Here is a 14,761-nt window from a genome sequence, read left to right as displayed (position 1 = left end):
GTAAATATACGCTATCGTCTATTTCTATTGAGGATACGGCTCATTAAATATATTTTTTTTATTTTTACGTCGCGAAGGTACAAAAGTAAATTATGATTTTTAAAAAATGAACAAGTTTGATCTATTATAAATACGCGAAAGCATGTGGTTTTGTGTTATTTGTGAGAAATTTTTTTCTCCAACATCACTCCAATATTCTATATAAATTGCTTTATTTTTTCTTTTTTTTCCTCTCCTACCACCTGAACCCCGTCTACCCAATTGCAAAATTTCCCCTTACCCTGTAAAAAAAAACCAAACTAAAAAAAAAAAAAAAACAAACTATAAATCGTCATGAAATCCAATTGATTAGAACGAGAGTGTACGAGTGACTCGGAGTGTCCAAATGAGAAGTCATGTATAAATCTTCAATGCCTGGATCCATGTGCACTACGCGGTGCTTGCGGGAAGAACGCGTTGTGCCGAGTGGTGTTGCACAAGCCGCGATGTACATGCCCGCAATGTTACGTTGGGATGCCCCAGACGTCATGTAAACCAGATCCAAAATGTACTTCACAATATCCGCGCCCAGAACCACCGCGTATCGAGTGCACGACAGACCTGGAGTGTCCAGAATCTCTGGCATGCAGCGGAGCAACTGGAGAGTGTCGGGATCCATGTACGGCAACCATCACGTCAACGAGCATCAGCAGCACGTCGTCGATTCTCACCGGCAGCAGCCACGGCTGCGAACCAAACAAACGTTGCCAAGTCCGCGACCACCAGCCCATGTGCGTCTGCAAGCACGGGTTCGTTGTCAATGACATCGGGGAGCTCACTTGTGCCCCGGACACAGCATCTTGTGCGCGTGACGTCGACTGCCCATCAAACGCCGCTTGCATTCACGGCAAATGTCAGAACCCGTGTACCTCACGTGCGAAACCAAACGCACCTTGTCCAGCAGACAAACTCTGCGATGTACTAGACCATCGTCCCATATGCATTTGCACCCAGAACTGCAATCCTTCCCTGTCCATTTGCCTACGAGACAGTGGCTGTTCTCCAGACCTGGCCTGCCGGAACTATAGATGTGTGGACCCATGCAGCAACTCGACATGCCCGGCAGATGCCCCCTGTTACGTCGAGGATCACAAGCCCGTCTGCAAGTTCTGTCCCCTTGGTTTTGTGCCTGATACTAAATACGGATGCATGAAAGGTAAACAACAGAACTACTGATCAGCAGAACATCAACCTCACCACAATATACAATAATATTTATTATTAAATAACCATCATCATTATTATTACAATAACTGTTCATTAAATGATCATGTTATCATTATTATCTTGCTCACCATTTCCATGTCCTATGACATCCGGGCTATTTTTTCCTACTCTACATATCAACTTAAAAAACTCTTAAAAACTTGCCTGGTCTCAATGGTCTGGTGATATCTTGATACTTATTTGTGGAGGAGTTCCTGATAAGATAAACTTATATCCGTCTCTTGGTTGTCCGTTTAAATTTATTTCAGGTTCTTGTATTGTGATCTGGATCTGTGTGCCCTCTGACTATTACCGATAAGCTTGACCTTCTGCCGACACGCGGCCCTACTGGAACACCATTTATTATTTCACTCCTTCCGTTGCATCTGTCTCTGCAAAATAAAAAAAAATATATAAATATAAATAATAAACACTCATATTTATTTATTTATTATTATTAATACACCAAGAAACAGCAACACCTCTGACAGTATTTTACCTCTACAGCTTTTGTGATAAATAATGCATGGTAGTTAGACATGTAGGATTGTGCTGATAAAATAGTCTTTATTAATAGCAGTACATTACCATAGTACACGCTTGCTTAATGTATTTATTTATTTAACAACCCGTTTTGTCTTCTATTGTATTAATGTTCATCCTCAGGCCTTTACTCAGGCATCTGAGGACAGCCATCAAGATAAATTACCACCGATTACAAGGAATTACAGCTCAACTATTAATAAAAAATATAAATCCTTTACATTTTTTATTTCTTTTTAAAATACCAGCCCTATACTGGGACAGTCTTGACCCTTTTATCAGTACGCTGAAGAAAATCTCCACTTACTCTGTCCTTTATCTTATTCTCCAGCATTTGGGCTTTTTTAATAACTATTAAATTCACGTAGAACTTGAGTATATTTTATTTTTAAATAATAAATCCCTGAATAATTATTTACTATTTAAACAGTACTCTAGTTACCAACGATCGAGTCTAATTAGTATTCATTTTAATAGATGTCAAGTGTACGCAGCACGACGACTGTCCTTCGCAACTCGCCTGCATAAATAACCAGTGTTTGAATCCTTGTACTCTTGGAAATCCCTGCGATTACGTCGAGGAATGTCATGTCCAGGACCACCGGCCAGTTTGCGTCAAAGGTAACCGACCATCAGATTTTTTATCTCCATCAATTTTCTTCACATCCTGATTAGATCTGCTGTAAAAAAATTTTATTTTACTTGTAGCTGATGACAAATCACCCGGATGCCCGTACTGCCCACCAGGACACCAGTGTGATCCGTCGACGAACTCTTGTATAAAAGGTATATTTATTTTCATTATCACTTGTATATATATGCAGTGTAAATACAATAAATTAAATGCAGATGAAAGAAATGTTTTATACACAATTTGAAATAAAAAATAATTTTGTCACGTGTAAAATTTTGACACATGACACCGGCACATTGTTTGATAACTCGAAGAATTTAAATTGTCTTAAGATTTAAATTGTTATTTATTTATTATAATATTTACACTCTGGTACTTCTTCTTCGAGTTTGCACTGGGTCTTTATGGGCACCTTCGCCTTTATCTATTTTCTTAGCTGGTTGCACTAGTGACAGAGATTGCACGCTGACGGAGACCTGCGTCGGACATATTTGCCAAGAGCCCTGTCTCATCAGGAATCCTTGTGCTGCTCATGCTGTCTGCATAAATACCAACCATGGCGCTGATTGCAGCTGCGAAGAAGGATATCATGGCAATGGATTCAGTCTTTGTAAGCCTGGTGAGTATTTGATGATATGTTTATTAATTTAGTAGATACTTATAATTATAATTGTATTTTAAATCGCAGTATCGAGCACTGGAGACGTATGTCAGTACAATGAAGATTGTCCACCTAATAAATTATGCGACCGACTGAATCGCAGATGCATAAATCCGTGCTTTGAAGACAGTTGCGGTAGCAACGCGGAATGTTATGCTGAAGATCATACTGCAAGATGCAGATGCTTGCCAGGATATCAAGGAAACCCGCAGGTAGCATGCGAAGAATCCGGATTCGGGACATCGAATCCTTGTGTTCCAAACCCGTGCGGTTTGGAAGCGATGTGCGAAGTGGACAATGGAGATCCAATATGCTTCTGCCCTAAAGGAATGACCGGAAATCCGTTCGAGCACTGCGTACCTGAAGGTGACAAGTGTCAAGGAAACCCATGCGGTCCCAACTCAGGCTGTCGGGTTATCCAAGGCCAGATCACGTGCTTCTGTGTTCCAGGTTACGAAGGAAATCCTCCGGCGAGTCCATGCTTGCTGCCGGATAATTCTTGCGAGCCATCACCTTGCGGTCCTAATACTAGGTGCAATATTTTGGATAATGGAATCGCTAAATGCACGTGTCTTCCAGGTTTTATTGACAGTCCAAATACTATCAGAGGCTGCGTCGAGCAGACACATCCGTGTGAACCTAATCCTTGTGGCTACGGCGCTGTCTGCGATACTAATCGTTCGCCACCGTGCTACTGTCCGGAAAATACTGTCGGTAATCCATATAAAGAGTGTGCTGTCAGTAGTGTAGTGCCATTGTGTCAACCTGGGCCTTGTGGAGCCAATTCAGACTGCTATGTATCAGAAAATCGCGAACAGTGTTACTGTAAGCAAGGATTTACTGGTAATCCTTATGTAGGATGCTATGAACCACCGAACAGTGTTTGCCAACCGAACCCATGCGGACGCAATGCCATCTGCCGAGTGACCAGTTCCAATAAAGCAATCTGCGAGTGTTCACCAGGTACTTCTGGAGATCCAACGAGTCCAGCTGGCTGCGATAGCTTCGAGTGCACTAAAGACGATGACTGTTTGTTAACACACGCTTGCATCGGTCACAAGTGTCAGAATCCTTGCAATGGAGCTTGCGGAGTCAATGCTAATTGTCGTGTGGACTTACATCACCCAGTTTGTTACTGCAGAGAAGGACTCTACGGTAACCCAATACTCAGATGCTCGGCTCCGATGGTACCAGAGCCAGTGAAGAATCCCTGCTATCCAAATCCATGTGGTCAGAACACTTTGTGTCAAGTATTGCAGAATCGCGCAGTCTGTTCATGTCTTCCTGACTTCTTGGGTGATCCTCAGACTGGTTGTCATCCAGAGTGTATGATAAACTCTGATTGTTCTAATGACAAAGCTTGCTTGAACATGAAGTGCGTGAATCCATGCAGTCTTGGCAATATTTGTGGTATCAATGCCGAGTGCAGAGTTTCGTATCACACCGCGACTTGCCTTTGTCAACAAAATTACTTCGGTAATCCATTCATACGCTGTTCACCTAAACCTAGTATTGTCATGGACAAATATCCTAATATTACACATCCATGCTCGCCGTCTCCGTGCGGACAATTCGATTACTGCGAGACTTACACCGACCAGGTTGCCATGTGCGGAGGCTGCGATGTTCAAGACAATTCTTGGTGTCGTCCGGAGTGTCTTTGCAACAGCGACTGTCCATTCGATCACGCGTGTATTGGTTGGAAGTGCGCAGATCCTTGTCTGGGAACGTGTGGAGTCAATGCTAACTGTGAAGTTATCTGGCATCAGCCAGTCTGCAGTTGCCCTATCGGACTTTTCGGCAATCCTTACCAAGGATGTATTCCTGAAGACGTCGAACACCGCGACCCCTGCAGTACTACTCAGTGCGGAGCTAATGCAATTTGCCGCGAGAATCACGGAGCCACTACTTGCGAGTGTATGGAAGGCTACTCAGGCAATCCGTTCTTTGCTTGTCATGTCGAGTGTGTACAAAATTCCGACTGTTCGTTGATCAAAGCCTGCTCGAATCACAAGTGCGTTGACCCATGTCACAGCGCATGTGGAACTGGAGCTTCCTGCGACGTAATAAATCACTACCCAGTTTGTTACTGTGACGCTCATTTGTCTGGAGACCCATTCGTCCATTGCTATCCACATAAAGAAACAGGAATCGTATCGATCCCTCAGACAAATCCATGCGACCCATCACCTTGCGGGCCGAACAGCAGATGTCTCATATCACCACTGGGTTACGCGACTTGCTCATGTCTACCAGACTTCCGCGGAAGTCCACCACTCTGTAACCCAGAATGTATCGTCAGCTCAGACTGTCTTCAAATCCAAGCTTGCATCAACAACAAATGTGTGAATCCTTGTCACGGAATCTGTGGTCACGGTGCTTTGTGTTCAGTCATAAATCACAATCCAGTCTGCAGCTGTCCAGCAACTTATCAAGGAGATCCGTTCGTCGCTTGTCTTCCAATAGAAGAAAAAGACCTGGAGCCAATATCCTCATGTCATCCATCTCCATGTGGACCTCACTCAGTCTGCCAAGTGAAGATGGGCCGCCCAGTGTGTTCATGTCAGAGTACTTTCATCGGTAGCCCACCAAACTGTAGACCAGAATGTCTTATTAGTCAGGAATGTCCAATCGACCAGGCTTGCGTGGCCAATAAATGTATTCATCCTTGTCCTCACAGCTGTGGACCCAATTCTGAGTGCGCTATCATCAATCACACGCCTTACTGTTCATGTAAACCCGGCTACGAAGGTGATGCCTTCGTTGGTTGTACTCCAGTTCCTGTTCAACCTGCAGTGCCTGAAGATCCGTGCAATCCATCACCTTGCGGCAACAATGCGATCTGCAACGTAGTCAATGGAGTCTCAAGATGTACTTGCATACCACCGTACGTTGGTAATCCTTATGTCGGTGGTTGTAAACCAGAGTGTATGATAAACTCGGACTGTGCTAATCATCTGGCTTGTTTGAATCAACACTGCAGAGACCCGTGTCCAGGAATCTGTGGCTTCAATGCTCAATGCGAAGTATCCAATCACATCCCCACATGTTCATGTCTTCCAGGATACTCGGGAGATCCATTCCAGACCTGTAAAATTGAAAAAGTAAACGTTCCACCACAGAATCCTTGCACACCATCACCATGCGGCCCGTATAGTATCTGCAGAGTAGCCAACGATCGTGCGGTCTGCTCCTGCAGTCCAGGATACAGAGGAACTCCACCATCATGTAGACCAGAGTGTCTCGTTAGCTCAGAATGTGCACCACATCTTGCTTGCATCGATCAAAAATGCAGCGATCCTTGCCAAGGAGTTTGTGGATACAGCGCGCTCTGTCAAGTCAGCAATCACAATCCAATATGCAGCTGTCCAGAAAGACACGCAGGAGATCCATTTGTCCAGTGTACTGAAATTCCTAAAGAAGTTGAGCCAACTAATCCATGTGTGCCTTCACCATGTGGACCAAATGCCCAGTGCCGGGTCCAGAATGATCGTCCAGTTTGTTCATGTCTCACGGGAATGTTTGGCGCCCCACCAAATTGCAGACCCGAGTGTCTAATTAATCAAGACTGTCCTAACTACCTCGCGTGTCTGCAAAACAGCTGCGTGAATCCATGTGTCGGTTCATGCGGCATCAATGCCAACTGTATTGTCAGAAACCATCGGCCAATTTGTCAGTGTCAAGAAGGATTCGAAGGCGACCCCTTCTCGGCATGTAATCCACGAGAAATGACACCAGTAGCGCCTCCAAGTGAACCTTGCAATCCATCTCCCTGCGGTTCTAATGCAATTTGCAATGAAAGAAATGGCGCTGGCTCATGCACATGCTTGCCAGATTACACTGGAGATCCGTATGAAGGCTGCAGACCTGAGTGTGTTCAAAATTCCGACTGTCCTCACTCGAAGGCCTGCTTAAACAACAAGTGCAAAGATCCCTGTGTCGGTGCGTGTGGACTTAACGCTCAGTGTCAAGTATTTAATCATCAACCTTCATGTAGCTGCCTGTCAGGTTACACTGGCAATGCGTTAACATCTTGCTACGTACCACAACCAGTACCGCCAAGTCCTGAAGACGCTTGTGAACCATCACCTTGCGGACCTTACAGCAACTGCCGGGTCATCGACTTCCATGCAGTCTGCTCATGTCAACCCGGAACCATCGGAAGTCCACCAACTTGTAGACCTGAGTGTGTAATCAGCACTGACTGCGCTCAGAACAAGGCTTGTATCAACCAACGCTGCGAAGATCCGTGTGTTGGAACTTGTGGAGTAAATGCTCGTTGCCAAGTCATCAATCACAACCCAGTTTGCATTTGTATGAACGGCTACACTGGTGATCCATTCTCAGGATGTCTTAAAGAAGAACCAAAGACACCCGGTCCAGAACCGGGTGGTAATCCATGTGTACCTTCGCCTTGTGGACCAAACTCACAGTGTCGGGTGATAGATGGATTCCCAGCTTGCTCTTGTCTTCCTAACTACGTCGGCAGAGCTCCCAACTGTAGACCCGAGTGTGTTATCAATGAAGAGTGTCCTGGTAATTTAGCTTGTCAGAGAGAACGATGTGCTGATCCTTGTCCTGGATCTTGTGGAGTCAACACATTCTGTAATGTCGTTAAACATAATCCAGTATGTAATTGTAATCCAGGATTCACTGGTAATCCATTTGTTGAATGCACACCTCAACTGCAGGAGCCTTATACTACAGAGAAGCCAAGGACACCTTGTGATCCTTCTCCATGTGGGGCTAATGCTGTTTGCAATGAAAGAAATGGAGCTGGATCTTGTTCTTGTATGCCTGAGTACTTTGGAGATCCGTATACTGGTTGCAGACCTGAGTGTGTGACAAATAACGACTGTGGAAGAACGAAGGCTTGTTTGAGAAATAAATGTATCAATCCATGTGCTGGAACCTGTGGTCCCAATGCCTCCTGTCGGGTAGTCAATCACGCGCCGTCATGTACGTGTGTGGCTGGATACTCTGGAGATCCTACGGTTGGCTGCTCAGTACTGGAAGTTGTGACAAAGTCTCCAGTTACTGATCCATGTGAAGCTTCACCTTGTGGACCAAACAGCAACTGTAGGACATTGAACGGCCATGCAGTTTGTTCATGCAAGAGTGGATTCATTGGAACCCCTCCAACATGCAGACCCGAGTGCACAATCAGCACAGAATGTCCAAGAAGCAAAGCTTGCGTGAATAATAAATGTATAAATCCTTGTCAGTCAGCTTGTGGAGAGAACACCAAGTGCCTGGTCGTTAATCATAGTCCAATATGTACTTGTGCTAATGGTTATACTGGAGATCCATTTGTTGCTTGCAGCAAAGCTGAGATAATACCACCTGGACCTTCAAAAGAAGATAGTGATCCTTGCTCACCTAATCCCTGTGGTCTTAATTCACAGTGCAAAGTTGTTGGTTCACAGCCAGCTTGCTCTTGCTCACCAAACTTTTTGGGTAGACCACCAAACTGTCGACCTGAATGTAGAGACAACTCAGAATGTCCATCAACGATGGGATGTATTAATCAACGATGCAAGAATCCTTGTCCAGGTGCTTGTGGAGACATGGCAAGATGTTCAGTCCTGAATCATTCTCCAGTTTGCTCATGCTCTGAAGGGTACACCGGAGATCCAAGTACTCAGTGCACACCAATACTGCCATCAATACCTGAACCTGGACCATCAAATCCCTGCTTACCAAACCCTTGTGGACCAAACGCACAGTGCAGAGAACGCAACGGCGCGGGAGCTTGTGCCTGTCCAGCAGATTTTATCGGCGATCCTTATGACAGTCGCCGAGGATGTCATCGTGAATGTGAAGTAAATGATGACTGTGTTCCACATCTTGCGTGCGTTGGGTTCAAGTGTACTAACCCATGCCAAGGAACATGTGGAGCTTTCTCTATTTGCCAAGTAGAAAATCATGTGCCTAAATGTCAATGTCCACCTGGATACACTGGAGATCCATTTTACGCTTGCAGTGAAGAGCCTAAAGAACTTCCGATACCTCAGGATCCTTGTTCTCCATCACCGTGTGGCCCTAATAGCAAATGCCGGACTGTAAATGGTCAAGCAGTTTGTACATGTCTACCAGACTACGTTGGAACACCTCCATCTTGCCGGCCCGAGTGTGTTGTCAATGCAGAGTGTCCAGTTCATCTTGCCTGCATCAATAAAAAGTGCGCTGATCCCTGTCCAAATACCTGCGGCGTTCGCGCGCAGTGTACGACTAAAAATCACAATCCAATATGCACATGTCCTGTTGGATTGACTGGAGATCCATTTATACTTTGCACGCAGCAGACTGCAGTGGAAGTAACTTCGACAGAAAGGCCGCCTTCTTGTACGCCATCACCATGTGGCCCTAACTCACAGTGTCAAATAGTCTTTGGTAATCCAGCTTGCTCATGTCTTCCTAATTATGTTGGAGTGCCACCTGAATGTCGACCTGAGTGTATCATCAGTTCAGAGTGCAAGAGTCATCTAGCTTGTGTTAACCAACGGTGCCAGGATCCCTGTGCCGGGTCTTGCGGTTTCAATGCTCAATGTCATGTCTTAAATCACATTCCAGTTTGCACGTGCATGCAAGGATTCACTGGTGATCCTTTCACTGAGTGCTCACTCGTTCCACCGAGTACGCAAGCGCCACAACAATCAGATCCTTGCAGTCCTTCGCCGTGTGGACCTAATGCCATCTGCAGAGCTGGTGATTGCGAATGCTTGCCAGAGTACTTTGGAAATCCTTATGAAGAGTGTCGACCTGAGTGTGTACTAAACTCTGAATGTCCCAGAGATAAGTCATGTCTTCGTAACAAGTGTGTTGATCCTTGTCCAGGAAGATGTGGCCAGAATGCGGAGTGTGATGTTGTAAATCATATACCAGTTTGCTCATGTCGTCAAGGATTTATTGGAGATCCGTTTGTCAATTGCAGAGTACAGCCACAAAAACCGGAAGACAGGCCAGATCCTTGTTCACCGTCACCTTGTGGACCTAATAGCCAGTGCCGCAATATTGATAATCATCCAGTCTGTTCCTGTCTCACAGGATACTTGGGAACACCGCCATTATGTCGTCTTGAGTGTCTGATGAGCTCTGAATGCCCGCCAACACGCGCGTGCATCAGTAATAAATGTACGGATCCATGTCTTGGTTCTTGTGGTCTCAGTGCGCGATGTGAAGTCATAAATCACTCACCAATATGCAGTTGTCCACCTGGACAAACTGGAGATCCATTCAGAAGCTGCTACGAAATTCCTGTAAAAGTTGAACCCAAAGTACCAGAAGATCCTTGCTCACCATCACCATGTGGGCCAAATGCTCAGTGCCAAAGCATCAATGGAATTCCTTCATGCTCATGCTTACCAAATTACATCGGATCTCCGCCTTCATGTCGACCAGAGTGTCTAATCAACCCAGACTGTCCTTCCAACCAAGCTTGCATCAACTCGCGCTGCGTAGATCCATGCCCAGGATCCTGCGGAGACTTCGCTGAGTGTCGTGTCATAAATCACGCAGTCACTTGCAGCTGCACGAGCGGTTACACAGGCAATCCATTTGTCCAATGTATGATTGAACAAGAAGAAACGATCAATCCATGCGAGCCATCACCTTGTGGACCCAATGCGATCTGTCAGCAACGAGATAACGCAGGTGCTTGTGTTTGTATTGATGACTATCACGGCAATCCTTACGAAGGCTGTCAACCAGAATGTATTCTCAGCTCCGACTGTCCAACGAACAAAGCTTGTGAGAGAAATAAATGCCAAGATCCATGTCCTGGAGTCTGTGGTACTCAAGCTCAGTGCTCAGTTATTAATCACATACCAACTTGCACATGTTTGCCAGGATTTATTGGTGATCCTTTCACTTCCTGTACACTTCAGCAAGAATCAACTACTCCCGGAGTGAGTCTAGATCCATGCAATCCATCTCCTTGTGGTCCTAACAGTCTCTGTCGTACGATAAACAGTCAAGCTGTGTGTACATGTCAAGCTAATTACGTCGGAGCGCCACCAAACTGTCGGCCAGAGTGTGTAGTAAACACAGAATGCCCCCAGAATCGCGCATGTTATAAATATAAATGCAATGACCCGTGTCCAGGAACTTGTGGACTTGGAGCAGACTGCCGTGTCATCAATCACAATCCTCTGTGCAGTTGCCCAGCTGGTTCTACAGGTGATCCATTCTCTCGTTGCTACCAAGCTGTCGAAGTTCCACCAACAAGACCCAGTGATCCTTGTGTTCCAAATCCATGCGGACTTAATGCCGAGTGCCGAAGAGTTGGTGACCAAGCTGCTTGTTCCTGTTTGAATAATTACATCGGATCGCCTCCAAACTGTCGACCCGAGTGCGTTGTCAACACAGACTGTCCTTCAACTCAAGCCTGTATTTCTGAAAAGTGTCGCGATCCATGTATCGGATCCTGTGGACAAGACGCTGAGTGCCGGGTACAAAATCACATCCCCACGTGTCTCTGTCGCGAAGGCTTTACTGGAGACGCATTCACACTTTGCTCTCAGATCATCGAACAACCCAAGCAGCCAGAAGATCCATGTAACCCGTCACCATGCGGAGCCAACGCTCTCTGCAATGCAGGAGTCTGCACATGTTTGCCTGACTATCAAGGCGATCCTTACAGTTTCTGTCGTCCAGAGTGTACGATGAATTCCGACTGTCAGCGTGTTAACTCCTGTATCAATCAACGCTGTGTTGATCCATGCCCCGGAACCTGTGGCACTGACGCACGCTGTGATGTAGTAAATCATATTCCGATGTGCAGTTGTCCACCAGGCAGCACAGGAAATCCTTTCTCAGCGTGCAGACCCTTCAAGCAAGAAGACACACCAAAGCAACCGTGTTCTCCATCACCTTGTGGATCCAATAGCATTTGTCGAGTAGTTGAAGATCATGCTGTCTGTTCATGCTCACCAGGATTCTTCGGAAGTCCACCGGCTTGTAGACCCGAGTGTGTCACCAGTGCTGAGTGTCCTTTGACCCGAGCTTGTTTGAACAACAAATGTCAAGACCCTTGTCCTGGTACTTGTGGACAAAACGCTAAATGCCAAGTTGTCAATCATAATCCGATTTGCAGTTGCTTGGAAGGCAATACTGGTGATCCTTTCACTAGATGTTACTTATTATCAGGTAATTTATTATTTCTTACTTAATTAAAATCTTGAACTCGAAGACAATTTTATTATAATTAATTAATTATTTGTCTACAGTGGAGATACCTAAGGAACCAGTTGATCCTTGTCAGCCATCACCTTGCGGTCCTAATTCCGAGTGCAATGTCCGCGGTGAGAGTCCAGCATGTTCTTGTGCTCAAAACTACATCGGTGTGCCACCAAACTGTCGACCCGAGTGCACAATAAATCCAGAATGTGCTTCACATCTCGCTTGTATCCAACAGAAATGCCGCGACCCGTGCGCGGGTCTCTGTGGTATCGGCGCAAGTTGTTCGGTAGTTAATCATCACGCAGTGTGCGCGTGTCCTGAAGGATTCACTGGCGATCCATTCAGCAACTGTATTCCTGCTCCTAAGGGTAAGTGCGCTATTTCACTAGGGTACTGCATGGCTGATGGTTGTGGTATTAAATTTAGTTTTTAATCTCAATCTTTATGACTTTGCTGTCATTGAGATCAGGTAAGAGCTTTTTAATAGACGCTAAGTGTCGCTTTTATTGACTAACGACACAAATGATGCAGCTGATCATCGCGAGGATAAAATATATATTAGATATCCTCAACACTTTGATGACACACGCCTATAAGCGATTAATCAAATGCCCAAAAAAAAAACCTGAAATGGTGGCGAAGCCTCTAACCAAAGGCTCACAAATCCCTGCCAAAGATATTAGTAGTGATTAACTCAAAACCAAAGCCCTTTAAAACCTAGACCTTAGACCCTTGACCCTAGATGTTAGACCTAGACCCTTGACCTAAAGACCAGCCTTTGCAAATTTTATATAATTTAAGACGCAATTAATTAATCGTTAGCAAAATAAAGCTTACCATCGTCATATTATACATTAAAACTGACCCAATTCACCCACAAGCATTCACCCGCAAATAAAAATTAATAATAAATGTAGCACATGCTTAACTTGAGTAAGCTCTCATGTCACTAAATGCCGTAACAGTTAACCATAACCCAAAGATAAATTAGTATTAAGTTAAAAAGATTTCCCTCTAGAGCCCCCGATGGAGATGAGAAGACCCTGCTCACCGTCACCCTGCGGCACCAATGCAGTGTGTCGTGAACAAAACGGCATTGGATCCTGCTCATGTCTGCCTGATTACTTCGGTGACCCTTACGAAGGCTGCAGACCTGAATGTGTTATTAACTCCGACTGTCCCACGAATCGCGCATGCATCCGGACTAAATGTCAAGACCCGTGTCCTGGTACCTGTGGCCCCAATGCCCAGTGTCAGACAATAAACCATCTGGCCTCCTGTACCTGTGCGATAGGTTTCTCTGGTGATCCGTTCCGGTACTGCAGCCCTGCGCCTTTGATAATTCAGCCATCAATTACCGAACTTTGCTCACCCAGTCCTTGTGGACCTAACAGCCAGTGTCGGGTTATCAATAACCAGGCAGTCTGTTCCTGTCTGTCTGAATACATCGGTACTCCACCTGGTTGCCGACCCGAGTGCACTATCAGCTCAGAGTGTCCTCGCAACCGCGCCTGTGTTAACAGAAAATGTGTTAACCCATGCCCAAAACCATGTGGAAGAAATACTGATTGCATTGTTTTGAACCACAGTCCTATTTGTTCCTGCAGAAATGGATTCACTGGTGACCCATTCACTTCATGTTTTACTGCTCCACGTAAGTTATTATTTTTTTCAGCCCATCAATCGACCTGGTTAATACTAACAGGTGGCAGATAAAAAAATAAATATTTACAGCCCCAAGTCCAGTTGAAACCCAGAATCCGTGTGTGCCATCACCATGTGGACCCAACTCCGTCTGCCGCGACTCTAATGGACCCTCTTGCTCATGTTTGCCTTCTTACGTCGGTTCTCCACCCAACTGCAGACCTGAATGTACAATAAGCGCCGATTGCCCTACCAATCAAGCTTGCATGCGTTCAAAGTGCCGCGATCCTTGTCCTGGATCCTGCGGCATACAAGCGCGTTGTGAGGTTGTTAACCATACGCCCATTTGTACTTGTCCCGAAGGATTTACTGGTGACCCATTCAGCAATTGTGTTATCCAGCCACAAAGTAAGACTTCTTTTTCTTTTATTTTTTCTTAAACTATTTAACTTTAACTGTAACTATACTTTATCTTTCTATCTCTCTCTATCTTAGTGGATCCAATACCTAAAGACCCATGTAACCCCTCACCTTGTGGATCAAATGCTCAATGCCAGCAAGGAGTCTGTACCTGTTTACCTGAATACCAAGGAGACCCGTACTTCGGATGTAGACCCGAGTGTGTTCTCAACACAGACTGCCCTCAAGACCGTGCTTGCATTCGCAACAAATGCAAAGATCCCTGTCCAGGAACTTGTGGGCAAAATGCCGCCTGTAATGTTTATAATCATATTCCTATGTGTACTTGTCCTTCAGGAATGTCAGGAAACGCTTTCTTTAATTGCGAACCTATAAGAGGTACTTGTTTATTTATTACTTACCACTTAAATCACTAGGTCATTCTTTAATTACTG

General features: G+C 45.3%; 1 protein-coding gene across 3 annotated transcripts in view; it reads left to right on the top strand.

Moving 5' to 3' along the window:
- The window catches only part of LOC130666009 (uncharacterized), a 70,919-nt gene that overhangs the window by 31,297 nt on the left and 24,861 nt on the right, over window positions 1-14,761 (top strand). The window contains exons 18-26 of one of the 3 annotated variants that reach the window (XM_057466639.1): window positions 353-1,195; window positions 2,266-2,409; window positions 2,497-2,574; window positions 2,859-3,041; window positions 3,111-12,230; window positions 12,311-12,631; window positions 13,282-13,917; window positions 13,998-14,315; window positions 14,403-14,705. In XM_057466639.1, the coding sequence (XP_057322622.1) occupies window positions 353-1,195; window positions 2,266-2,409; window positions 2,497-2,574; window positions 2,859-3,041; window positions 3,111-12,230; window positions 12,311-12,631; window positions 13,282-13,917; window positions 13,998-14,315; window positions 14,403-14,705 (11,946 nt within the window). The remainder of the gene's footprint in view (window positions 1-352; window positions 1,196-2,265; window positions 2,410-2,496; window positions 2,575-2,858; window positions 3,042-3,110; window positions 12,231-12,310; window positions 12,632-13,281; window positions 13,918-13,997; window positions 14,316-14,402; window positions 14,706-14,761) is intronic. The other 2 variants (XM_057466641.1, XM_057466642.1) reach the window with 2 other exon arrangements.

Source organism: Microplitis mediator, chromosome 3, assembly GCF_029852145.1.
Source record: "Microplitis mediator isolate UGA2020A chromosome 3, iyMicMedi2.1, whole genome shotgun sequence".
Classification (NCBI taxonomy): Eukaryota; Metazoa; Arthropoda; class Insecta; order Hymenoptera; family Braconidae; genus Microplitis; species Microplitis mediator.
Note: the sequence above shows the minus strand (reverse complement) of the source record. Positions and strands in the feature narration are given on the sequence as shown.